This window comes from Miniopterus schreibersii (genome assembly GCF_964146895.1).
Source record: "Miniopterus schreibersii genome assembly, chromosome: 5".
Classification (NCBI taxonomy): Eukaryota; Metazoa; Chordata; class Mammalia; order Chiroptera; family Miniopteridae; genus Miniopterus; species Miniopterus schreibersii.
Window position 1 is genome coordinate 8,121,229 of NC_138106.1, and position 26,814 is coordinate 8,148,042.

Here is a 26,814-nt window from a genome sequence, read left to right on the forward strand (position 1 = left end):
GAGACTCTAGGAAAGTTTATTAATGTTTTCTACACACGATTAGGGAGCAGTGTAATCAATGGATGTAATTTTATAACCTGGTAAGTGCAAATATAAATATATTTTACCATCTTTCATCAGACTGCCATCCTCATTTTTATACAAGAAAACACATATCTAAGTTCATAAGACTCCAGGATTCCCTTTTGCAAGTCTCTGTCAGAAGATTGTATGTGTCAGAGGGGGAACCGTGTCTCCTGAGGAGTCCACACAATCACCTGGCCATATCTGTCATTTTGAGGGCAGAAAATAACAGTGGGTTTTCAGTTAACAGATGAAATTGTCAGGCGTTGTAAGCCACGTCCAGGGAGCAGGGTCATGGTTGGCCTGATGGAGGAGACGTCGTCTGGGGGTGATTCCATCTGTTTGGTTCAGATGACCTTATCTTCTCCAAGTGCCCCTAACTCTCAGCAAACTTGGGGTTCATGACTGTCGTTGTGGCGCTCTTGAAAAGGGGGTTATCCTGGTGAGAAAAGCAAATGAGACTTGTGAGCACAGGGGAGGGAGAAGCTCAGAGCGGGGTGACCTTCCTCCTGGTTCTAGTTCCATTGGCAGGACTTGAGCTCAGCAGCTCTGAGAATGGGGTGCGTCAGGGGTAGCATGTGTGAGGGTCTCAGACCTATGTGAGACCTTCCATGTGGGACCAGCTGCCTCAGGGCCCCTGGGATGGCCACTCACATTGTTCCACTGAGACTTGAGTTTCTCCTTCTCGAAGCGCTTGTACTCCCGGAGGTCATTCAGGTGGGTCAGAGCTTTCCAGATGACCAGCAGGAGGACACCGATCAGCACGACTCCTGCCACAGTGCCCCCCACGATGGCGGCTACGTTGGGACCTTTTGGACACTCTAAGGTGAGGAAGAAGCACATGCATACCGACTGTCAGGCCCTCCCCAGCTACCAGGCCCTGTGCCTGCCCCCATTCCAGGTCACTGCACAGTGCTCAGGTGGACAGAGCTTATAGCCACCGGCAGCGGAGCAAACCTGACCCAGCCCCCAGTCTGGGTCAGGGTGGGGGCTGGGACAAGCCCAGGCCATGCAGTTCCAAATGAAACTTTGAGGACTCTAGTTTACAAAGAAGAGGGGCCCAGGTTACCAGCTAACCAGGGCAGAGCATGGGTGGGACACCAGCTGTGAACAGGCTGTGCTCTCCAGGCCACACAGAGGGCTCTCGTTGTAGGGAAAGGGGCTGAGAGCAGGTCACAGTCCTGCAAGGGCCACGGTGCACTGCTGGCCCACATGCGGTCATGCGAGCAGCCGGGCATCCCAACCCTGTGTCCCCTCAGCCTCTCTGAGCGGGAAAGGGGTGAGGGTGCTGAGAGTTTGTGGGCTCCCCATGCTGCTTGCCTAAAGCCTTAAACTATCCCATGGAGGTCTGTTTACCATGAGTCCCAGAACCCCACACATACTTTGTCATTGTCACCCAATGTACTGCCTTGAAATTAACCTAACCCCACCGCCTGTCATGGCCTGTGGATCGCCTGTGGATCCTGCACCTGTCCCCCAGTTCCTCCTGATAAGTCCCCATGTTCCATCTATGGGCAGTTCCCTCTGTCCTCAGTACCCCCATGACCCAGCCCAACCCACGCTGACTACCTCCAAACTCCAGCACCTGGACCTCAGGAAGCCCCTACAGGTCTGTGTCCACCTGGCCCCTCGAAGTCCTCTGTTCCCCCGACCCCCCATGGGTCTGCGTCTGGCTTTTGAAAACACAGTTTAGATGTGTCCCTCAGTCTTCTGAAATTCTACTAAGGGCTCACTACTATGTTTAGAAAGAGAGCCGGATGCCTCCCAGAACTCACAGGGCCCTCGAATGACAGGCACCCAGTGCCTCTGCCTGCACACCCTCTGTCCCCCATGTCTGGACACTCATCCTCTACGCTGAGCGGCAACAGGTCCTCCAAGAGACCTTCTCACTTCTCACCTCGGGAAGCACCAACTGACATGCTCTTTGCACCTTGGTCCCCAGCTGCGCCCACCCCCACCCCCAGCCTTGGTGCTAGTGTTCTGAGGTGTTGGCCGAGGGGCTCCCACCCCCTTGGCACATGAAACCTGTATGACAGGGTTGGTGTCTTGATGTCCTTCACCATTATTGGGCCTGGTACAGACCCGAAGCTGAACAAGTGGACAATAGGGAAGCACTTGGGAAACAAGGTGCCTGGGCTCCTGGGGCGCCTGGACCTCCACTCCAGGGCCGAGCTCTGAGCACACAAATTGTCCACAGACCACATAGCTGTCCCTGGACCAGCTCTGGGATACGGGGTTCCAGGTCTCGGTCAGTGTCCGTGGGTGACACCAGCTCAGGCCATGTTTTCCTCCAGTGGCCTCCTGTCCCCTTGAGCCAAGGGTACAGGCCATCCATGCCCATCATGCACCAGTAGGTGAGTTCAGAGATGGGGCGAGGGTCTGGGGCGGGAGGACCACAATCCAGGATGCTCACCAGACCCCGCCAGTCCTGCCTTCCCACAGCGAGAGGGCCTCGCCATCGCAGCAGCCTCGCCATCGCCAGAGGCCCCACGGCCAGAGTTCTGGCACCCATATCCCCCCTGGCAGGGCCTCACCTCGAATCTCATCCACGTAGATGTCATGTTTGTCCTTCCCATCCACCTGCCACATGGTGTAGGTCACCCAGCAGCCCTCCGAGTCTCGCTCCCTGCATTTCCGCGTCAGTTTGGGATTCCTATACCGACCCGGCTCGGGGGGCTCGCTCAGCAGTTTCAGGTTCTGACACTCCATACTGCAGGTCTTCATGAAGGGGCCCTTGTCGAATTTCAGGCACTCGGCACAGGAGCTGTGCAAGAACCACTGCGTAAGCACGTGTGCAACAGGGAGTCAAATGGTGTGAGAGCATGTGCAAGGGTGTGCAATATTATGAGAGAGTGGAGGCGTCTGGGCACCAGGGCCCTGGTGGTGTCGGTCCTGAGTCCCTGGGGCGGATGCTGGTGCCTGCGTGGCCTGTGTGGCTGGGGAAGGAGGTGGGGAGTGAGGTAGGCAGAGCCCCTGGGGCCTGAGGCCTGAAAGATGTGGTCCCAGATGGACTGCGACCCTGGAGCTGAAGGCCAGCAGCAGGTGTGCAGAAGGCTGGAAGAGGGCAGCCAGGCGGTGGGTTTCTGCTGGGGGCTCGCATGCGCACCGGTCTGGGTGGGGGGAGCACTCACATGTGCTGGCTGCAGGGCGACAGGCAGCCTGGGCACTCCTCACAGAAGGGCAGCTGGTAGCCTACGTCACACTGACACACGTTGCAGAGGCACCGGCCACGGCCGCTGCAGACAGACCCCTGCAGGTTCCGGCAGCCATCGGTGGACTTGTGGCACTGGCAGGCCGAGCCCTCATAGCCGGGTTTGCAGAGGCACTTGCCGCAGCGGCATTCCCCACGATCTGGGAGACAGCAGAGCCACCAGCGTCACCCCCGCCCAGACCCAGACCCCCCAACATGGCCTTCCATGCACCAGGGCCCAGACCCAGGACCTGCTCCTGGGTGGGCGTCCGTCAGTCTGTCCCCGCCACCCGCTCCGTCTGACACCCTGATCCCTGAGAACTCACCAGTGCCCCCACAGATTTTGCCATTGTAGCGCTCGCAGTTGACGTTGTCACACTCGCAGAACTGCCCAAAGATCTTCTTGTTGGGCACGTCGCTCGTGTGGCACACGCACTGCCCGCAGATGCAGTCGCCCAGCCCCGAGCAGATGATGGAGCTGTTGTCTTTGCGGCAGCTCCCTTCCAGGTCCTGGCTGCTCCGGCCCTGCGTCTGGCACTCGCAGGCCTTCCCTATGTAGCCAGCGTCGCACCTGGAACAACAGGGACACGACTCAGGCTCCTTCTCCAGGCTGCTGTGTGGCTCCTGCGGGGGAGGGGGAGAGGGGGGCCCCGGGGGAGCCAGAGGGGGGCCCCGGGGGAGCCAGAGGGGGGACCCGGGGGGGGCTCACCTACAGATGCCGCACTCCACAGAGCCCTTGTTATTACAGAGGCTTTGGTCCTGGCTCCTGTCCCTGCACTTGCACTCACACTGGGGAAGTACCCTCACGGTCACCGTGTCCGTGAAGCCCAGTGCCCGGATGACAAATGACTGCTCCTGGATGCACTCTGTGGCTGTGACCTTCACCTGAAAGGTGACCTGTGTGGGAAACAACAGGGATCAGGAGAGGTCAGGACACCAGGATCAGGACCCTGCTTCCAGGCATGAAGGATGCAGGCCTCTTAGGGGTGCCAGGAGGGAGTTGATGGAGGTTGGGTCAGGGGAAGTACACAGAACATTGGGGGCGCCTCTGGAACTTGGGACTCGAGATGAGAAAAGGTTGAGATGCTGGAACGTGGTGGTAGCAGGCCCACGGTGCTCCCCGACCCGCCATCTCTGGCTGGGTCTTGGGCTGGGGGGACGGTTTTTAGAATACTTTCTATCACACAAGCATTCAAAAGGACTTTCAAATAACTTTTTAAGAGACATGTACTTTGTCCCTAAGCCCAGCACACTGAGGTGCCCGAATCCCACAGGAGGTCCTAAGTTCTGAATGTGGAATTGTTCCCACCCTGGATAAAGGGTCAAGATCATGTTTGAGAGGACGGGGTGGGACAGAGCAGAGTCCCTGCCAGCCACAGGCACATTGGAGGTGGCCACCAGCACTGAGCTTCAGGGGGCGCCAGCTTGTGAAGAGTAAGGCACCCCCAAATCAATTTCAATGAATTTCCAAATATAGAGCAGAAATCTCAGAAAGAATGTATGTATATGAAGCAATCGGCCAACCACAAGATGGATTTTGGTAAAAATTCACATGTAACATTTAGTAATTAACATATTTGAAGCAATTCTAACGTCATATATAAAAAAGCAATGCAAGCAGGTATTTTGCTGAACATTATTAGTTCACAGCCAGTGAAAGAAAAAAATTTAATTGTTATGGTCACGATAACTTTAAAATATTAGAGAAATAAGTCAGTGTTCGTTTCTAATCATCTGCCTGGCCCATGCTTTAATGTGTATTCAAAAAACATACAAAAAAATAAATCAGGAAAACCAACCCAGATGTGTAGTGTGTGGAAAGAATGCCCTTCTCCGAGGGAACGCCCTGTTCCAGTGTCTGCTCCCAGGGGGCACTGCGGACCTCGCGGTCATTAGGGCTACACTAGGGGCACCTTTGGTGTTGATAAGATGCTCTGTGCCAAGGTGATGTGAAGTACAGCACCTGCTCCCCCTTAACAAGTAAGACATAAACTTACACATGTACCATTTTGCCTCAGAGGGGATTTTAAAGGAAGGGAACTGGACCTCTGGTGGACCTTGGCTTTTGCCCCAGACTTGTCCCTGAGCTTTCCATCTGCCTGGGTGCACCTCCTCCTAGCTGTCACTGGGAGAATGCTGGGATGGAATCTCACCGGAACGCTGATCTGGACACCGTCGCAGTCCCCTTTGGGCTGGTTCACCTGTGATACTCCATTACTGCAGAAGGAGTCGTAGGTGACTTTCAGGGTGTCGGGAAGGGTGTTGTGATCCAGAAAGACTCTGGAGGAGAGTTTCTGTGGGCAAAGAGCGGCTGCTGATTAGGGAGGATCGTTCTGCTATCCCCAGGCCTTCCCAGGCGATGGCTTCGCACACCTCCCTGTTCGTTTCTCATGCCCCTCCCTCTGCCCACAGGCGCACTGAGAGCTGGGTAGGTGCTTTGTCCTGTGTCCCGTGCAGCAGGTATTGGGGTTACCAAAGCCACGGCCCTGCCCTCAAGACAGGCCAGTGAGGGGACCAACATGGAAACATCACAACAACCCCAGGAGAATGGGCGCTTGGCCATCCCACTCACCACTGAAACCCCAGTGCCTGGCACAGGTAGGAGCTGGAAAACTGTTTATTTTTTAATTTTTATTTATTTATTTTTTAAAAAAATATATCTTTATTGATTTCAGAGAGAGGAAAGGAGAGGGAGAGAGAGAGATAGAAACATCAATGATGAGAGAGTCATTGATTGAGCCCGCAACCCGGGCATGTGCCCTGACCGGGAATCGAACCCCGATCTCCTGGATCCTAGGTAGACGCTCAACTGCTGAGCCACGCCGGCTGGGCTAGAAAACTGTTTAAAGTGCATGAGAGACAGAGACAGAGAGAGTGAGACAGATAGATAGTCAGAGACAAACAGGGAGAGGCCAGAGAAAGAGATACAAAGGAAGATGGGGGGGGGGGGGCGAGGCAGAGAGATGGTGAATGAACCAATGATGATGGCACCATTCCAGAAAAGACAGAACATCCACAGCCAGCGGCTGGAGTTCAGGAGAGCCCGTTTTGAGGGTATAGGGCTCCAAGAGCATATAAGGAGCCATCAGAGCCTCCTCAAAGGAGCTCTAACTAAATTCAATGGCTTCAGAGTTTATTGGGTGCTCCCAGCGGGCTTGGCTTGGTGGGATATCAGGACCTTTGGCCAAGAAGAAGGCCTGGGGCTCATGTTTCAGAGAAAGCACTGGTGAAGGTCTGACATAGCACTTACCCTGCCATCAACAAGAGAGGACATAGCTGCCCTGTGGGAAGCCCAGGGTCAGTTTGTCCACAAGGCAGTAGGGTGGCCCATACACTGCAATCCTCTCCAGATCACCCTTTTGTTGACCTGCAGGGTGGTGGCATCTGTGCTGAGTGTCTGGCCCCCCAGCAAAGCACCCCAGGACTCACATTGTAGGCATTCTTAATGAGCTGGACCACGTTGCTGGAGTCTTCTGACAGCTCCCCAACTGCCGATTTAGGGATAATCTCAGTGAGCTTCTGTCAGGCAAGAAGAGCAGGTGGGTCACAGGTGGAACCCTGGGGCCATGGAAAACCTCAGCATCCACTGGTTCGTAACACTCCAGAGGGTTCCTTCTTTCCTGTACAATGTTTCAGACTATACTACCCTCCCCCCTCCAATTTCTTACAGTATTTAGTTAAGACAGTGCATGGTTAGTGGTGTGCTGATAAATTGTTAACATCGGGCTCTCAAGGGAAAAACCCCGTGTTGTAGCGATCGCCAGTTTCCTTGGTGTAAATACTCCACCTGGGTCAATTTCACACTACTGATATCACTGAACACAGCTGTGGAGAGATGTGCCTTGCCACAGTTAAATAGTGTTCCCACCATGCAGATATGATCAGCACAAACAACCAGGGCATAGGTTATCAGAAATATGCCAAAGCATCAGGAAGGGGTGAGTTTGGAGCATTTCAATGAGTTGACGTAATTCAATTTTAATAATGATCATGTTAGAAAGCATGTGATAATCGACTCTGGCAGGCCAGGGTCAGCTGGGTCAGCTATGCCCATGGGGTAACAGGCCCAAGCACCTATAATGTTGACAGGCCTGGGGCCAGGCTCATGGGAACCTTTGGTCCCCTCCTCCCCCACACATGCCTTAGCCTGGTTCAAGGGTCACACCATCATTCATGGACAATTGCTCCAACACTTTATCTTATAGAATTGATGGTTGGGTCAATTTCTTAACTTAAAGCCTTTCTGTGAGTCCCCAGAATGGAGTCCCATTGCCTCCATGGAGCTTATGAGGACTGTTACAGCCTAGTCACCAACCCCTTCTGCCCTCCACCACCCACTCCCTCCACTCCAGCTGTGGGTCTCCGCTGTGGCTTGGGAAACCCAGGCTCTTCCATGTCCTGTCCTCTCCACCGTGTGGAGACTTGGTGCAGGAACAATAGGAGGGTCCAGTGTACACAGTTCTTTCAAACTATTGGTCTCCTTGACACTCTTTTCTCAGGCACATTGTGAATTGGAGTCAGGGAACAGGCTCAGAAAGGCTTGTGAACTACCCGGGGCCTTTTTTATGCTACTGGGAAGGCAGAGTTTGGGGTTCAAGTCTCCTGTCTCAGCTTCCACCCTGTTAGCTTCCATCTGTCTTTTGGAACACAACACTTGCTGCTAAGAGTAAATTACTGGGACCTGCTACAATTTGGTGAGAAGGGGACCGTCATGTCTTATAATACAGTCAACATGGTGGCTGGAAGGTCCTGACCTGGTGGCGTTCATGCAGCTACTGTGGGCGGCCTTTGAACCAGCTGCAACCAGCCAACAGCTGGAAGGGAGTTAAGCCACTGTCCCTGTGGCTTGGTCAGCTCCCAGTTTTCTGTGTGCCCCACAAGGTCTTCCCTTAGAGTCCAGGAAAGGTGAGAGCAGGAACTACTGATGTCACTGTTGGCCACAATCAAGCACCCCATGCCTCATGAGCAGAGGCCACAGCAGGCTCACCTGCGGCAGCAGAATGTTGAACAGGGCTTAGGGTCGGTGAGGGGCCAATAAAGTCTCATGCCCATCAGAGCGAGAGGCACCCCCCTGCTAAACATTGGCTGATGGAAACACACCAAACACACACAACGGTGACCAAAAGAGAAGCTGCTCGAGGAACAGGAGACGATCCCTCGCAAGAGTTCAATGTTACTAAAGAACGTAGTAAGAACTAATTCAGTAAAATCAGCAAGGACCAGGGTTCCTGAGGCAGAGAAGGAAGTGGTCTCAGTGTGTAAACATGTAGGTTCCTGGGGTGGGGGGCGCTGGTGGGGGCCCAGGGTCTGCTGGTAACGCGGGTGTGCTTCCCTGTGGAGTCCACCAAGCCACATGTGTAGGTTTGTGAACTTTCCTGATATATCCTATCCTTCATGAAAACACTTACATACCATGTATGTGGATACAAAACAAGAGAGTCTCCCTAAAATGAACTGGATCTGCTGATCCAAAGCACTTGCTATGTTGTAGCAAAAATGAAAACCTCAGAACCAATGGCAAGACATAAGCCACAAATATACTAAATTTCAAGGGAAACAGTCCTCTTTCATCCACACAGAAATGTCACATTGTAGAAAGAGGCCTCAAACTCCCCAACAGCAGCACTCACTTCCCTAAAGCCATGGCAGGCCCAGAAGCAGAACCCAGCCTGTGGTGACACTGAAATAGCCATGTCCCACCCTATTGCTCAAGATCTCGAGTCCACTTACCTCATAGGTTTGCACCATTTTCTTGGTTACAGCAAAGATGGGCTGGATGTTGTTTTCGGCTAGTTTGTGCGCCAGCTGGCCCACCGATGGGTAGTCCTGGAGAGAAGATGCCCAGTCAGACAGCCCCAAGGCCAGGATAAGCTGTCCAGACTGACCACCCATACCGCCCAGCAGGAGAGACTGCTTGGGGCCCAGAGGCTGAGCCCTTCCACATGTGGTCCACGGAGCCCTTCCGAATGATGTTGACAAGTGTGTAAAATAACAGGATTATGGGGAAACAAGTTATAATAAAACACAGTTAAGAATGCTGACCCTGAGCAGAAAGATAACTAGCAAGAAGGGCTCTTGCTGTACTGGCTCAAATTTAAAACAGAACCTAGAAGCCATTTCTGAACAGGGGCCCCTCATGCAAGACACACTTGAGGGAGAAGCCTGCACTAAGCTGCCTGCCTCTTGCATGGAAATCCTGCCTGCACTGCTCCTGACACCTGAGGCAGGCCTTACAGAGAAGCTCCTGGAGCCTGGCTGGGCGTGGCTCAGCGGTTGAGCGTCGACCTAGGATCCAGGCGATCAGGGTTTGATTCCCGGTCAGGGCACATGCCCGGGTTGCGGGCTCGATTCCCAGTTGGGGGCGTACAGGAGGCAGCTGATCAATGACTCTCTCATCATTGATATTTCTCTCTCTCCCTCTCTCCCTCTCCTTTCCTCTCTCTGAAATCAATAAAGATATATTAAAAAAAAAAAAAAGAAGCTCCTGGAGCTGTATTCCAACTAACAGGACTGAGACTTTCCAGGTCCAATGGACTCTGCAGTTAGATCCCCATCAGCATCTTCACTGACCAATCAGAGCAACTCCATTCTGACCAATCAGGATAGTGCTTTTTGGACCAATCAAGCTGTGAGGATTTGGAACCCTCATTTGCATGAGAACAAAGGGCAGGGACTTCTCCCTAAGTCAGCTCCCCTCTAGCTGTTCCACCAAGGAGTGTGCTTCTCTGTCTAGAGCTGTTAAGGCCGGAGCAGAGCCTTCTCTGCAGACTGGAGCAGACCAGAGCTATCAAGCCAGATAAGGGCTGAGCTGCAACACCAGGGCTGAGGGCCTCACCCCAGGGCAACCTCATAGTCATGCTTTATCATGATTAAGCTGTTTGTACTTGGTGATTTCCATTGGCATTGAATTGGCACCAACAACCATCAGTTGACAAGAAAATGCTAAAGTTGTGACATGCTTTTGATCAGTGCACTGAAGAAGAAACCTAGCGGCGAGTCACCACTCCCTGACATGCAAAGTAGAGATGAGCGTGAACATAATTTTGGGGTATCTATACTTGTGAGGCGCGGGGAAATTCCTCTGACTTCTGTCAGGAGCAGAACCTCACACACTGCCCCAACATGGGGCACCTTGTTTTCATAAATGAGGGACATTCTCTGTTTTACCCAGAGGTTCACAAGAACCTCAGGTGGCACATTTTTCCTGTCCAAGTCGGGACCCTTGAAATCTATGCACCAGTCTATGGGCTCCAGGCTGAGATCCCCTGAGTTGTGCCACCTCTGAAGTGCTTTGCATTGCCCAGAGTTTATGATTTCAGGGTGCAGAGCATCATTTCACAGCAGGCCAGGTGAAAGGTGGTGGTTCAGGCCGGTGGCTGCATCCTTAAGTGGAGAATGTCTGACCTCTCCATGCTGCCATTAAAGCTTCTTCACCTGGACAGAGGGCCCCTTCCCACCCCTTTGAATCCCCAGATGTGCTCTCTCAGCCAGGCTGGAGTAACCCTGGCCTCCGGTCCCCCTGGACAGAACTAGACACCCCTGGATTTCCCCCTTGGGCCCAGTGTTTCCTCCCCAGTCCCTTGTGCTGTGTCCTCCCCCAACAATGACTCCGTGGAGAGGGCACTCACAAACTCATTGCTTCTTTTGTACATGTTGTCCTCCAAGTGGCAGTGGCCATCGTTGGGGGTCAGAATGGCTCCCAGCTTCCCATCGCCTGCAATGTGGAAGCCATCGTCGGTGGCGAACACCAGCAGCCTTGTGACGTTACGCCAGCCAATTTCCTCCTGAGAAGGAGAAGGTGAAGTTACCTGCTTCAGTTTCCTCCATGGGGCCCTCACAGAGGAGAGGTGACAAATTTTCCAGGCAGGAGGACCCAGAGACAGGACCCAGGCTGGGACCAGCTTTTCGACTCGTGTTCCCATGTCTGGTTCAGACTCCAGTGCCTGGGGCTGGAGGTACATCTTTATGGTGACAAGTTCCCAAATGCCCATTCAGCGGGACACTGAGGGGAAGTGAGATGCATGTTTATATGAAAACACATACGTCCTCTGAGGCCCAATCTGTGCAGACCTGGGACTAAATCCTAAGGAACTATGTATTCCCAAAGAGGAAAAGAAAATACTCATAGAAATGTGTGTCACAACATAAAAACTGCAGACACAAAGAGCAAAGAACCCAAAGGTCTCCGAAACGGGGGATGAGAGGCACGTTAGCAACCTGAGTGTCATCACTGTGACATCACACAAAAGTGAAGCGTGTGTCTGTGACGCAAGGACAGCACTGCAGAAGGACCTGCAGGGAAGCTGGAGGACTGGAAGCCAGTTTGCAAAGGGTCAGGGCTGAGTGGTTAAAAACACGGGGTCGATGGTGTTCTACCATTTACGTCATAAACCCAGTGGGTAGACAGACCAGGCAGGACCCGTGGGTGAGGGGGCAGCCAGGGGCAGGGGAGGCCCCTGGGGGAGGGGCCGCCTAAGCCAGGTGACATGAGGGAGTCTCTGAGGACGCCCCTTATTTCTGGAGGGGGAAGGAAGTGGGGGGGCGGTATTCTGCTCCGGGGACCGCCAGGATCTGGCTGCTCAGTGGTCTTGCTTTACAAGATCCTTTGCTCATATTTAGGCTTCAGAAGCTATGCCTGCATCACAAACTGGTAGTGACATCTCTGGGTGACTGGAGGGACCCCTAAGGGTGTTTAAGGTGAAGGTGGCTGTGGGGTTGAGGTCCCCATGGGGGAGATCAAGGGACAGCACGGGGACTGGGCCTTACCGGGCACGCTGCGACCTGCATCATGGCATCTAGCCCTCCCTCAGGGGCATCCAGGTTCCCAGAAATCAGCTGCTTCCCGACCTCTGTCTGGAACTGGTTGGAGTTGTCTGTGAGCTTCAGCACGTGCCTGAAGGCAAACGGGGCCTGGCACTCCTTCTCTTTTTTGGGGCACGGGTTCCTTAGCTTCTCGGGGTGTGTGTTGACGAAGGGGAGCACCGTCTTGTCCACGAAGGATCCGAAGCCTGAGGGGCAGCCAGGGGTTAGTGGGGGAGGGGGAGATGGCACCAGGTGGGGGGAGGGCAGGGCCACAAGCCTGGGGACAAGGGTGGAGCCTCAGTTTCCCTACCTGGTGAGGACAGGGGGAAAGTGAGATCACCCATGGGGTGTGTGAGCACAGGTACGTGTCCAAGTGTGTGCACATGTGTAGTTAGGTACATGTGTGAGCGTGTGTGTCCCCACACGTAGAGACTTTGCTCAGAGGGAGGCAGAGATGAGAGTGGGATGGTCCTTTCCCTTACACACGTGTCCAAGACCTGCACGCTGTGAATGAGTCCCTGCCTGTCGAGCGCCGAGGCCCTCGGCTGTGCACGTTCGCTGTGATTATTTCATTAACGGTGTGATTACTCTGCAGTCCATAAACTTTTGTGACCTTTAATTTTTTAATAACTAGCACTGTAGGACTATTGTCTTTTAAACATATCAAAGAACAAACCAAAGGAGAAGGAAGGGGAGAGGAGAGGGAGCGGAGGGGCTGGACGGTATCAGAGAGCCAGGCCCCTGGTATAGCCACGGTGAGGGCGCAAACAGGGACACTGTGTGAAGCCCCCAGTGCCCTGTCCCTCAGGTGTGGGTGTGGGGAGGTGTGTGGGCAGCAAGGCCAGCCGAGATTCAGGGCAGGACTCAGTGGGTTGACCTCACCAATGCGGCCAGACTCGGTGATTTCGTTGAGGGCCCGGAGTAGGTCACCCCCCAGCTTCTTGACATTGATGAGGTCATCAAGCATGGAGTAGGACAGGTCCATCAGGTAGTACAAGTCGATGGGGTAGCCCTTGGCGCGCCGGAAGGTCACGTTGAACGCAGCCTCCTGACCTGCCGCAGACCCGGGAGAGAGTGGGAGGCAAGTCAGTTTGGGCAAAGCTGGTTTAAACGGTACTCAGGTTGCTGGCTGCAGGACTTATCAAAGCCTTTCCTCTGCCAGGCCTTCTGAGAGGGGAATAGGATAGTGTTTTCCAGAAAACACTAGAATGGTTTTTTCCTCCTTTCTACAAAGAACAGAGAACACGGGGCTAAGAGACACTAGCTGTAAAACCCCAGTCGGAACCAAGCCTACCAGGTCTCAGGTAGAGTGTCACTTTCTGTGGGAATAGCTGCTTTTGGCCCCCCTCATGGTCCTCCTTGGTCTCAGCGAAACTTCTGGGGTCCATGATGTCGTCGGCTGCGCAGCCCTTAGAGAGCAGCTGTGCCCTTGTGTCACAGCGAACGGAGTCGGGCTCTCCTTGCCCTGGGAAGTTCTAGGAGGGGAGTCGGGAAGGGGGAAGAGAAATATGGGGGGCCCACACTGTGGGAGTTGTGCGAGGCTGGCCTTCAGGGTCACTTGAGGAGGCTGACCCTCCTCATTTGCTTCGGCTCTCAAGATAAGCATCCTTATGATACAGGGACAAGGTGAGGTGCTGGCCAGTCCCCAGGGAGACACCACCTTAAATGAGGCTCCAAGACCACATCAGAGTTTGGGGGCGGCAGTTCTGCCACTGCCTCCAGCACCAGACACCACTTGAGAACTATCTTCTCCAGCCCAGCACAGAGCCTGTCCTGACCCGGCACAGCCTCACTCTCTGGGCGGCCTGACCCACTCTCTGGGTCAGGTCTGTCTGTCTCTCTGAGAGCAGACAATCCTGTGCCTTGTTCTGCTCCTGCCCCACTAGGAAAGGGACCGGTGATAGTCCTGGGTGCCCACAGTTTCAGAAGCAGAGAAAGGGGGTCCAGCCCTGGAGGTGGGCAGGTGGGAAGGACCAGCCAGGAATGAGGTTCTTACCAGCTTCTGGCACCAGGCGCAGCCGGGCCCTGACTCGATGCAGTCCCGGCAGGTGCTGACCTTGTATTTGGTGCACTCCTGGGAGAGGACTGGGGGAGAGATGAGACAGGCTCTGTGAGCGGGGCTGCTGACCCCATGGGGAGAGCCGGCAGGCACAAGGGGCTGCGATCATGGACCGGGTGAATGAATGACCAAGCCCACAGGCAGCGGGTGAAAAGGAGCGTTAGCAGGAGAACCAGGAAGGATGGGATCGACCAGGGGGCATGCGTCCGCCAGAATCCAAGGTTGGGCCTCCTGGAGGGTTCGAGGATGGGCCCCATCATTCCCCACCAGGAATGTCCCACGGAACTCACCAGACCCGAGGGAGAGCAGACCCCATAGGGTGAGCAGCGGGGAGTGCTGTCGCAGCATTTCCTGTGGAAGGACGGGTCTCGGTGACAGGTCCTCAGACCCGAGTCTGGGGCCGACTGCCCGTGGAGTCCTCCCACACTAGCCTGGAGATGCAGAGCCAGCAGGCCCTGTCCCTGAAGGCCCTGTCCCTGCAGCTGGAGGCCTTTAGCATCTCAGTGAGGCCAGCATAGGTCCTTCTCCCTGACTGCCCTGCCAAGCGGCTCCCATACCCCTGAGCCCACTGGGCCTCCAAGGTTGAGCAGAGAGGGGGCCTCGTGCCAGTAGCATGCATGGTACACTTGCACATACACATTCACACCCACATATCCACACCACGCACATATCACACAAGTGCACACACATGAGCACACAGCACACACAACCCCACATACCCATCACACAATCACGTGCATGTTCTCACACGCGCACACATGTGAGCCACATACCACGCACATGCACACATGTATGCATATACCACACACATCATAAACAAACACATGCCTACCACACACCCTTGGTGCCACACACCCTGGGCAGGGCCATTGGTGGCCTTCGTTCTCCCTATGCCCTCAGTCAACTGAGCGCTGAGCTTGGAGCAGAGACTTGGGCGACCCAGGCCTCTGGCAGGTGGCAGAAGCAGGACCCGAAAGAGAAGCCATCCCTGAGCACCTTGGGTGCCCCTGCACTAAGGACTGAGGGAGGGTTGTGCAGAGCCACTGCCTGCCGTCCAAGGCACTGGCTGTAGCTGACCATTACTTTTCTTGATGTACGCCTGCTGTCTTAACCCCAGTGCCAGATAAGGCATGGACAGGGCATCTAGTAAAGTGGCTCAGTCAGTGGTCACTGACTGCTGCTGCTCCCAGAGGCACGATCGTGGATGCAGGGTTGGAGGCCTGGTGTTCTAGTTCTGTTCTGGTTCTCGGAGGCAGAGGCAGGATCTGCTCACCCACAGCCCATTGGGCAGGGGCCAGAAAGGGGACGCCTCGGGGACTGGAGACCCAGGCTGGGCGCACAGCAGCTATGATCCTCCGGAGCAGCCGGGGAGGGGAGGCAGGGCTTCCTGGGTGGGTGGGCCTCCGGGTCTGAGAACTGCAGATGACTGTGACCTTTGATCTGACACCAAGCAAGAGAAGGTGCCAAGAAACCAGCAACCAGGAGGTAGCAGGCAGGAAGAAGCCGTTTTTTATCAGAAGCAAAGATCAATACAACTCACCCTGAATGCCAGCTGCTCTCCCCAGAGCGGGCCCCTGAGATTTCTGGGGCACCCTGACCCCAACACACTGCCTAATGGTGAGCCTCCAGGGTGGCTTCGGAGTCCCAGGTCAGCGTGGGTCTACCCAGGCTGGCAGAGGCTCCAACCCAGAGCCCAGCTGCCTGTTCTGGGGAATGCGTGGTCCCTGATGGGGCCTGTAAGGCTCTGGGTGCCTGTGGCCTCTGCTCTGGGTCCCTGGGCGCACAGCATGGGTAGATCCTGCCTTCCCCTTTCCTGTCCCACCCTGCTGCAAGTTCCTATCTTTTTGGATGTGGCCTTGCTCTCTGCTCCCCACCAAGATTATACTCAGGACCCAGAAATGTCAAAACAGAACCCTTGATTCTTCCAGAATGAGCCGAAAGCAGAACTCCGGCCCGCTCTGGCTTCCTGCAGCCGCAGAGGCAGCTTCCGTTCACTCCAGTCCCCCATTTGTGGTCTCCCAATCATGGGGCACGGGGCTCAGGCCAAGGCTGGTCTCAGTTCTTCATCTGGGTCTCCCAAAGTTTGGCAGCTGGACTGGTGCCCCAAGTATGCCCACTGAACCCTCAGCTGACCTGCACTGCCCCAGGGTGCAAGGTCCAGTCGACCCCAGGATAGCACCCCCACTTCTGAGGCTCCAAGCAGAGGATGGTGAGTTCCCTCCCCCAAGCGCCCCAACCATGCTTGCTGTCTGGCAGGGTGAACAGATCCCCCCAGGTCTGGGGCAGGACCTGTCAGCACAGTTCTGTCCTCCTTCCTGTGGCCACAGACCTGAACCCCCAAACATTTACCACAACCAGCTTGTAAACTCCTCAGATCCTCACATGGGGAAACTGAGGCCCAAGCAGCAGCAGGATGTGGACCTGCGCAGGATTACACTCTGCACTTCTTCCCACTGGGGAGGGAGGCAGTGCATCTTGGTTAGGGCAGGACCACAGGCCGCAAGGTCCTGACCCTGACCACAGGTAGTCAGGCGGGGGGGGGGGGGGGGCGAGGGCTGCCCTCTCCCCCAGCGTTACTTCTCATTTCCTGCAGCCCTGGCGGCCACTGTGGATGGTCCCACCCCAGCCCCGTGTGCCCCACAGGTTAATGGGGGCAGGACACCTAGACATATGGCGGCTCTGGAACTCAGAGGGTGGACAGAGGGAAGGAGGAAGATTGCGGAGCTTAGGAGTCAGGCCTCCTCTCAGCTGCGGGTAAGCAGGGCTAGGACAGGACTCTCCTCACTGGGCCTCGGGGCACAGGGCCACAGGCTATGCATGGCAGCCAGAACTGGACCTCAAGGCCCAGGGCCTTGCCTGAGTCCGGCTTGTGGGCACTCACAGAACCAAGCTCTCCTCTGGGCGTTGTCCTGGAGGCTGGCCCCCAGGTCAGCACTGTGCAGTTTCAGAGCCTAGGTGGCAGGCCTGCCTCAGCGGCTCACTCTGCCTCAGTTTTCTCTACGTGATGGGAGAGGTTTGTAGGCCTGTCCCCCCACCCCCCCGCTCCAGAGAGGACAAGCCTGGATAGTGATCGTATGTTGAGCAACCTCAGCACCTGGCACCTGAGGGCCCTGGACTTGGCAAAGGCAGCTGGCAGGAAAGTGAGCAGGCTAGTGGGAGGCCCAGGGCTGAGCTAAGGAGAGAGGGCAGGGCAAGGAGGGAGGAAGGGTGAGGGTTGCAGCCAGGTCTACCTGAGCCCAGGCCTGCAGAGGTCATGCCAGAGGTGGTCCTCTCATGGGCAACCCCCTGCACCCTTTGCCAGAGGCCTGAGTGCCCTCCCATAATCTCCCTGGCCACAATCTCCCTGGATCTAGGAAGAGACCCACACTGACTCAAGGTGCAAAACCCTAAGTTAGGCGGTTTGAGAAACCTCAGGCCCCACCGGCCTGTGAGGACCTGGACCCTGCCCACTAGGGGAGAGCTGGCACAATTGAGGGAGCTGTAGGAAGTGGTGTCCCCAAGTCCCCTTTGCCAGTTGGCTTCCCAAGAGCCCAGGCCCAGAGCCCTCCCCTCCACACGCAGTGAATGCAGCTACAAAGGGTCCCACCTCACCACAAACAACGCACTGAAAAGTCAGGCTCTGAGATGCAGAAGGAGCATTAGAAGAAAATACACTCCTTCCAAATCACACATGCACACGAAAAAATAACCATATTTGGTAAAAGAAGAAAAGGGAAATATTAGAAAAGAAACAGAACTTCGTGCGAGAAGGGGGAGGCACAGCGTCTGCGTCAGGATAAGAAGCTGGTGCCGGTTTAGGCTTCCAGTCTAAAATACAGGTTTTGCCAAAGTACAAACCCTCAGAGAGGCCCTTGGAGCTGTCAGGACCCCACTGACCAACAGGTCTTGGCATGAGAACTTGCCCTTGCCCTTGCCCTTTGGGGTCAGAGAATAAACCCACCTCAGTGCTGGCTTACAAGAGACCCCAAACCAAGTGACAGGGAGTCGTGAGCATCGATGACGTTCTGGGGAGGGGCGTGGGAAGGAAGAGAAGGCAGGGGTCCCTGTTCACCCAGGAGTGGATGAGTCAGGGCTGTTTCATGGAGTAAAAAAGCAACTGTCTACAGTGGAGCTGAAAAAGAGGCCTCGGCCGTTTTGTTTCGTTTGGTTTGGTTTTAATCCCCACCCAAGGGTATTTTTCCATTGTTTTTCAGAGAAAGTGGAAGAGGGAGAGAGAGGAAAAAAAACATCGATGTGAGAGAGACATGTGACCGGTTACCTCCCATTCCCTCCCCGCCCGGGACAGAGCCTGCAACCAAGGTAGATGCCCTTGGCGGGAATCGAACCCTGGACCCTTCCGTCCGAGGACCCATGCTCTAACCACTGAGATGAACAGGCCAGGGCAAGGCCTCAGCCTTTTAAAATCAAAGACAGCGTGTCAGGATGTGATCTATTTTATCTGCTTTATATAAACACGAGAAAGAAAAGTGGACAGAGCTGGATTCCAGTGGGGGCAGGAACACACCACCCTGTACCTCGGAGGCCCAGACTCATCCAGGGGACAAAAAGGGCACGAGGACTGAGGAGGACACAGCCTACAGGTCTCCCACACTCCAGCCCCACAAAGACATTGTCCAAGTGTCTGGGGACATTGTCACAGCTATTAATTTCACCACTGGTGACATAGGAGAGCAGATATTTGCAGGAACACAGATTCTGACCTAATGGAATAAAACAAAACGAGACCTCCCCTCCCACACACACATTAATTAGAAATTTAAAAATACTACAGATTATCTCTCAAGTCAGTGATTTCCCACCTTTTTCATCTCATGGCGCATATAACCTAATTACAAAAATTCTGCGCCACATCAAAAAATATAGATTTTTGCCGATCTGACAAAAATCGGTGTAATTTTGATTCATTCACAATGAAAGTCTATTGTTGTGTTGGCTGTTGTCATTTTTCAGTGTGACAACCTAAGGGAGAAGAGGTCAGTGGCTCTGACTAAATGGTCAGGTACTGCGTGGTTTTTCTTGCAAGTGTGTTGCAGTGCCCCGGCTGTCTTAAATCAAAGAGGAAATCAAACATGTTTACAGAGACTGTAGAAAAGAAGGTGACGCAAATATCCTCTGTGCAGGGCGATGGTACCCTCTGTCCCCCTTGGGGGCATGAAGCCAGTGCCCTAGATGCCCTAATTGTACACATAAAGGAATGAAAGTTCATTTCCAGGGCTGGAGGATCCAGAAGTGAGAAAAAGGCTTTGGAACGGAGGCAGGAAACACAGATAAAGATGGAAATTGCTGAATCAGAAAACAAAGCAAAAGCAAAAATTGAAAATTACATTGAAAAACCATTCCCTGGGAAAAAGCAGTAAAATGGGTCATCTGGAAGGGGAAATGTGTGACAATAGCGGAGGAGCTTTGAAAGGAAGAGTCGGGCTGGTGGGTTGTGGTATTTACTGGGTAGTAAATGCACTAAGAAGCTTCAAGAAAGGAGCGTGGGCGATCCTGGGTGCGTGGCCCCGCAAGGGAAGAGCGGGCCTCGGCAGGCGCTGAGCCAGGAACACACGGCCCCCCGAAGCTGGCTTGCTCGCCCCACACCCCACACCCTGAGCCCGGCTGACTGTCAGGGACACGCTCACTCGGGGCCCCTCACGCCACGGGCATGTTAATTCAGTTTCAGGAAATAAAATGATAAAAGAAATAGATGAATGTGTATCTTACAGTAAGAGAGCCTAAGCATACAACCTAAGGGAAAAAAGGTCAAGGAGATGACTCTAAAACAACAAATTGGTACATAAAAAAATTGAATGGATGAAAATATTCAATTACTATCTAGTGCAAAAGGCGATGGTGCCCTGACGGGGTGGCTCAGTTGGTTGGCGCTTCGTCCCGAACACCAAAAGGCTGTGGGTTTGATCTCCAGTTGGGGTTCGTGGGGGAGGCAACCGATCGATGTTTCTCGCTCTCTTCCTTTCTCTCTAAAATCAATTTAAAAACCCCCCACATATCTTCGGGTGACGATAAAACAAAAAAAAAAAGTGAATGTAATCTTCCTCTCCAAGGAGATTTTAGAAATTAATAACAAAAAGGCAAATACCCCGTAGAAAAAGCTTGGGCCTGACAGATATTTCACAGAGGAAGAAATGCAACTGGCCAGGAAACGTTTGAAAGTCCCCTGCCTAGTGGTCAGGTACAGCAGGCAAAGTAATGCGATCTCTGGTCTGGCAAATGTGATTAGCATTTCTAACACCCACCCAGTGGAACCTGCACCGCAGTTAGAATGTGTGAATTACTCCATTTTCATGGTAAAGAGTGACTGTGGGAAGCCAGTAGAAGTAAATTCACAGGAACTGTCTAGGTTTCTCTCTGGGTGGTGCAATTATAAGTATTTTCTTTCTTTCTTTTTAAAATATATCTTTATTGATTTCAGAGAGAGGAAGGGAGAGCAGGAGAGAGAGAGAGAGAAACATCAATGATGACCGGCTGCCTCCTGCACGCCCCTGCCTGGGGATCGAGCCCACAACCCGGGCATGTGCCTGACTGGGAATCGAACCGCGACCTCCCAGATCCTAGGTCAATGCTTAACTGCTGAGCCATGCCCGACCAGGCTTATGAGTATTTTCAATTTTCTTCATAATTTCTGTCTGTATTTTCCAAACTTTCTACAATCAACACATATAACGATTTTTAAAATATTCTTTCGTCTAAGAACATCCAAACTCTGTGGTGGCTGAGAAATTGTCCTGAAGTTTCTGTCCCCACTGCTATTTCTGAGGATGGTTACTCCATGGTGCTGGGAAGAACTGAGACAGCTGATGTCAGGGCCCTCCCTGCTGGAACACATGGTCGTAGATGGTTCATTCATTCGCTCACTCCCTCATTCATTCATTCAGCAATGCTTGCTGGTTTCTTCTCCAGCACTGCCTTCCAGATTCTGGAATTCTGACCTCTGCGGAGACCTCGCAGCACCCCACCCCCATACTCCCACTGACTTTCCATCACACTCAAAAGCTTTTGCTCTCCAAAAGCCGAAACACAGCCATATCCGTACTATCTCAAATGAATTGGAAACACTGCTCCCAAGGACTGACCCTGCAAGTGCTCCCAGCCCCAGAAGCACTGGGAGAGAACCCGGGCCCCATGCTCAGGGTGCTCCCAGGTGGTCATAGAGCTACCAGGGTGGCCTGTTGTCCCCATGGCTCCTCCCAGGCAGGAGCCCTGGCTTGGTGAGGTCTGGCCGTCAATGAAGCTGGCCTCAGGCCCTGCCTTAGCTCCTCAGCCACCAGGCAATTCCTCAGACTGTTATTGTAATTAGCTAGTTAATATTAATGAAGGAAAGAAAGCAAAGGGAAGTCAGATATTGTGGGCTTGGTCACCTGGGAAGCTTCACCAGGAAGCTACAGCTTCACACAGCATTGTTCTTTTAAGGGGATTAACACCCCTCCTGTCCTCCATCAGGTGCTGGATTGCTGGGGGCAGAGAGACGCATGGGCTGTAGGAGTCAAGGTGCCGCAGGGGAAGTGCCTGCCTGTCACTCTAGCCTGGGGAACAACGGATTGGCTAGGGGGTGGACCCCACCAGAAGTGCGTGAAATCTGGGAAAGTTAAAACCTCCAAAGAGTTCCCTCTCTTTGCTCTCTCTCACGCCATGACCCACACTCGCCTGTGCGCTCACCTGTTCTCTTTCCATAGCCATGTGGCTTTGAGCAGCCACATGGCCATGCAGACCCCACACACAATGGACTGCAGCGGGGAACACAAGCTAAGGTGGCCAGATGCTGGCCTGGACTGGACTTTCATATGGAGCAGAAACTCTGGGCAGTGGCCTTAATTCTGTCCTGGCTGAAGACATGATTGGACTTTTTCCATCGAGAGATGGATAGAGATGGGACCTTGGAGGGGAGCCCCCTTCATTTTACATATCAATAAAACTTTCCAAGAAACCCCATCCTCTCATGGGGGCATCAGGAAATTCTTTTCCTCATGGCACCCCAAAAACTTCCCTTATACCAATAACAGGACTACTTCTAGCTGCAGCCCAGGGCACAACACTCCCAGGTGACCCTCTCTCCAGAAGCTTCCAGTGCAGTGGAATCACACCATGTGGACATGGAGGTCTCTGCATCTCAGACTGGCTGGATCTGAGTACTCAAAGGACCCAAACCCCACCCCAACCCCACACCTGCTAAAGGAAAAGAGGCTGTGACTCACCCTATGACACCTCCTGGGTGAAGGGCAGTGGCTGTGGGAGGCCTGGCATGCAGGGATGGGGATCACAGCAGACACGGCCAGTCCTCAAGGGAGCCTCTGTCAGTGGGCTGTAGCTCTTGCCTACATAGCCACTCAGGACTGTGGGTCCCATAGGAACAAGCCTGGGCATTGCCCACAGCACCACTCTCTTGGCTACACTCTGCATGCTTGGCCTCAATTCACCCCTATCTACCAGGGGGAAACTGTGCCTGCTCCCCATTTCACTCAATGGCTTCAAGAGGGTCAGTCCCTTCCCCAAGCTACATAGCCACATCAGCCTGGCCTTAGGGTTGGCACTCTCAAACCTATACTCAGCAGCTGAGTGACTGTGTACAGGCCATTTCAGCCCCCTGAGCCTCAGTTTCCTCCCTTGTTAAAGAGAACCAAGGATGTTATGATGGTGAAATTCATATATGAACTTGGCTGGGCCACAGTACCCAGATATTTGTTCAAACTCTGGTCTAGATGTTGCTGAGAAGGTATTTCTTACATAAGATTAACTTTGAATTAGTGGACCTGGAGTAAAGCAGATTGCCCTCCTTAGCGTGGGTGGGCCTCACATAATCAGTTGAAGGCCTTAAGAAGACTGAAGTCTCTGGAGGAAGAGGGAATTTTGCCTCCAGCTGGCTTTCCAACTTGAGTTGCAACATCAACTCTTTCCTGGGTTTCTGGCCTGCCCTGTAGAGTTTTGACTTGCTAGGTCCCACAATTGCATGAGCCAATTCCTCAAAATAAATCTCTCTCTGTACACACACACACACACACACACACACACACATGTCCTATTGGTGCTATTTCTCTGGAGAAATAGCTACAGACCCCGGGATATATGTCCAGGTTCAGGGAAAATTGCTAGAGGCGTTTTTAACAAGCTCAGAGTTGAGGTGGGCCAGCTGCACCGTGGTTTCCTGCTCCGTGGGTTCTGGAGGCCACGAGGGTACTTCTGAACCTGTTCCTCTTCCCCCCTAATCAGAGCTGTGGGCTGTGGTATCACCAGAGCTGAGATGATGATTCTACATGACGCCCTTCTCAGATCTAGGCTCTGTGGACTCTGGGCTGAGCAAAGACCCATGCAAGGGGCTCACACAGAAGCTGGGGTCTGCCTGTCCCCTAGCTCCCCTGGGCTTTGCTACTTGGCTGCTGGGAGGGTGAGTGGCCTGGACACCTTCAGCTTTCAGAGGAGGGAGCCTTGGGCCAAAGCAGGAAGACCTGCGTCATGTCACCAAGACACCCACTTGCCAATGGTGGAAGCGACTAGAAACCACTAGGCCTGTCAAGGACTCCCACTCCACCCATAGCCTGTCCAGTCCTGAGAAAAGGTGCTGGAGGGCTCTTTTCTGTCCTTCCAAGCACAGAATAGCACTCCTCTCACCTTCTGGCCCAGCTGCCATCGCTGAATGCAGAATCCTACAAGTACAACTTTGTGGGAAGCCCACATGTAGAGAGAAAGCCCACAGCCAGTGCAGGTGGTAGGTGGCCTGCATTGTACAAGCCAGTGGGGTCTCAAAATCACAGGACCCACTGAGACTTAGGGGCTCCGCCCCTGCCCAGCTTCTGCTTCCCTTTTATAGGGCGTTTAGGCAAATGCCCTCGAACAGGGTCCCAGCTGTGCAGTCACAGGCAGGGTCGGGGAGAGATGATGACAAATTCATCATCTCATTTTAGGTCCAGTTTGTGCAAAGGAAACAGACAATGAGCACCCCAACCAGGTCTGCCTGGGGGATGTCACCCAGACATCACCAAAAGATTGCCCAGCGCTGGGCAGAGAAGCCCCTGAAGTGAGGGTTCTCAGCATGGCCAGCCCCCTACTCTCTGGGTGAACACAAGTGTTATCAACCCCTTGCAGGCAGTGTCCTCATCTGCAAAATGGAGCCAGCTGCCCATGACGTGGCCTCAAGCAGGACTGTGGGCCACTCACAAAGTGACAGGTGAGCCTCCAGATGTGAGCTGGCGGGGTCTCGAGTCCCCTGGCACCACAAGCTTGGTGGTGCCCCTTCCATAGGCAAGTGCCCGTCTGCAGCCCTGTTCTCTGTGGAGCTTGTCCTGGGCCTGAGCTGAACCTACGGGACCCCTCTGGACACAGACACCTCTTGTCCATGTATCGCCACATCTGCACCGCTGGGGAAGCGAGGTGTGAATTCCACATTTGATTATAGAGTCAATTGGAATTTAAACTACAGGCTGACTCAGCGCAGCCCTCCCATTTCACAGATGGGAGGCCAAGCAGCCTGCTCATGTCACACTCTTCTTGGGTGGGACAGGGTGCAGACCGGCCCCTCCCATCCCTTGGACAGTGGGTGCCTCTTCTGTAAAACTTTGGCAAGGCACTGGGCTGCCTCTCCTTCCCCCACAAAATCTCCAGGTAATGACTGTCCCATGCTCCCGGCCTACTGTGCATGGGACAAGATGACAATTATAGGGCAGGGAAACCTACCCAGATTTCAGTAGAGACACCCCAGGTCAGTAAAGAGGTGTCTGGCTGCCCAGCTGGCCCCTTGGGAAGTTCCTTGATATCCTCCGTCAGGCAAAGTACTGGGGCAGCCCCGAGTGCCCTCTGCCCACGCTTGTCCACAGGCGCCTCTCCCAATTGCTCATCAATTTGCTCACTGGCTAAAAAAAGAAATGTTGTGTGCCTGAGCGTCAGTAACATGCCCCTGACACATCCGAGATCTGGAACTTAACCTCACAGAAACTCCGAATGGCCTGGGCCAGCCTAGCCCTTGGTCACTTGTCCCAGGTCACCTGGAGATCAGGCATCCACAGAGTAAGTCCCTGTGGCCCTGCTCAGGTGTGGGCTCAGCCATCCCCATGCCAGGACCATGAGGGAAAGGGACTCCCTCAAAGCTCTGGGGACACTAGTCCTGGATTCTGAAGTGGCCGAGTGCAGACGCTGGGTGGGGTGGGGGCCCTTGCATTACAGAACAGCTGGGGCACTCAGTGACCTCCTGAAGCTTCTCAGCATCTCCTCTCTGCTAGTCGCCCAGCATCCGGCCTCCTCACTATGCACAAAGACCTGTGCCCTCGGCCAGGGGAGGATTTGCTCTCCCCTCCCTGTCATGGCAGCCCCTTCTCCTCCATCCCATGGTCCCAGATGCCCTCAAAGGTGGAGACCTCAGGGACAGGGAGACCCGCTGGGGACAGCAGTGGGGATCCCAACACTCATGCGCATGTGCACACACACACTAGCATTGTGTGGTGGGTCTCAGTGGACCCCAGGCTTCAATCCCCCCACTCCCAGGGGACCTTGGGAAAGGCCGCCAGGAGACTGGTTTAGTCACACGCCTAATTCCTGTATCCCCAAACTCACTGTCACCCAGCACTTTCACATCCTCAGGCCTGAGCTTGTGAAACCTCAAGAATCCAAAAGAAGTGACAGAAAATGAGCCATGTATACACACACACCTCACACATAGTTACACACACACACACTCATACAATACACACTGACACATCCCCACATCCCCCTCCCCGTACATCCATGGTTACACACACACCCTCACAGCCCCACTCACACCACAAATTCACGTACTCCTCATATACACACACGCCAAACATACACACTCACACTCAGGCGCGTACACAGACTCTGCGGGGACAGAGCAGCGCAGGCAGCTCTGGGGGCGCGAGGAGAGGAGGGGGCCCCAGGCAGGAAGAGGAAGGCACAGCTGGGGGGGCCCCACTGTCCTCCACACAGCCCAGCCTTGCCCGCTGCCGCAGTGACCAGCCAGGAGGGTCTTGCCTGCGCGCCCCCCTCGCCTCCTTCTGGCTCTGCCAGCCTCATGGCCCTAATTTAGGGGGCTCGGCAAGTATCTGTGGCTGTTGGAAGACCCTAGACCCAGATGCCGAGGACTGGGGTCTGTGCCGTTCCTCCCACCATGCCGAGTCCTGTTCTGTTCAGCTACAGCCGCTCCCATCAGTCCGTGTAGCGCTGTGGTGGGCGCAGCGTTCCCACAGCCCCTCATTGGACCTCAGTAAAAGGAGGCCTGGAGTGGATGATCCCAGGGCAGGCCACGGGGACCAAGGCCACCAGGACCCCCTCCGGGGCTGGGCCAACTGGGGCTGCTTCCCTTGGGAAAGGCTCCAGCCACTCTCCAGGGAAGAGCCACAGGGCACACTGTTCCCCGTTAGAAAGACCAGCCTGGACACATAAGCTCTGTCCACTCACCCGGCTTGATGTCCTGGAGACTGTGGCAGGGGTGTCCGGCTGGGCTGGCAGTGGCTTCTGCCTGCTCTTTACCAGGCTGGCTCTGTGGCACAGCTGGGAGGACACTGGCCAGCAGAGACCTGGATGGTAAAGGCACAATGCTTCCTGTTCTAAGCAGCAATAAATAGGGAGGAAGTAGTTACATGTGGATGATTACATCACATGTGGCCCATGAAACGCCAGCCCCTCTGCTCTGCACAGGCTCCCAGGAGCACCCTCATAAGTTAGAGGATGGGATGCACCACTCATTGTGCAGGTTATG

The 26,814-nt window shown here is 54.2% G+C and overlaps 1 protein-coding gene across 1 annotated transcript; it reads right to left on the reverse strand.

The window, feature by feature from the left end:
- On the reverse strand, nt 1-26,643 carry ITGB2 (integrin subunit beta 2). Its single transcript, XM_081138274.1, has 16 exons — nt 26,514-26,643; nt 14,405-14,465; nt 14,052-14,140; nt 13,350-13,530; nt 12,938-13,108; nt 12,020-12,261; nt 10,882-11,037; nt 8,984-9,079; nt 6,683-6,772; nt 5,407-5,547; nt 3,963-4,150; nt 3,580-3,824; nt 3,195-3,414; nt 2,598-2,827; nt 718-884; nt 1-502 (listed from the first exon to the last, which is right to left on the reverse strand). Exons 2-16 carry the CDS (start codon nt 14,460-14,462, stop codon nt 440-442), a joined length of 2,337 nt encoding a protein of 778 aa, XP_080994400.1. The 5' UTR covers nt 14,463-14,465; nt 26,514-26,643; the 3' UTR covers nt 1-439.
- Between the last annotated feature and the right edge of the window lie 171 nt (nt 26,644-26,814).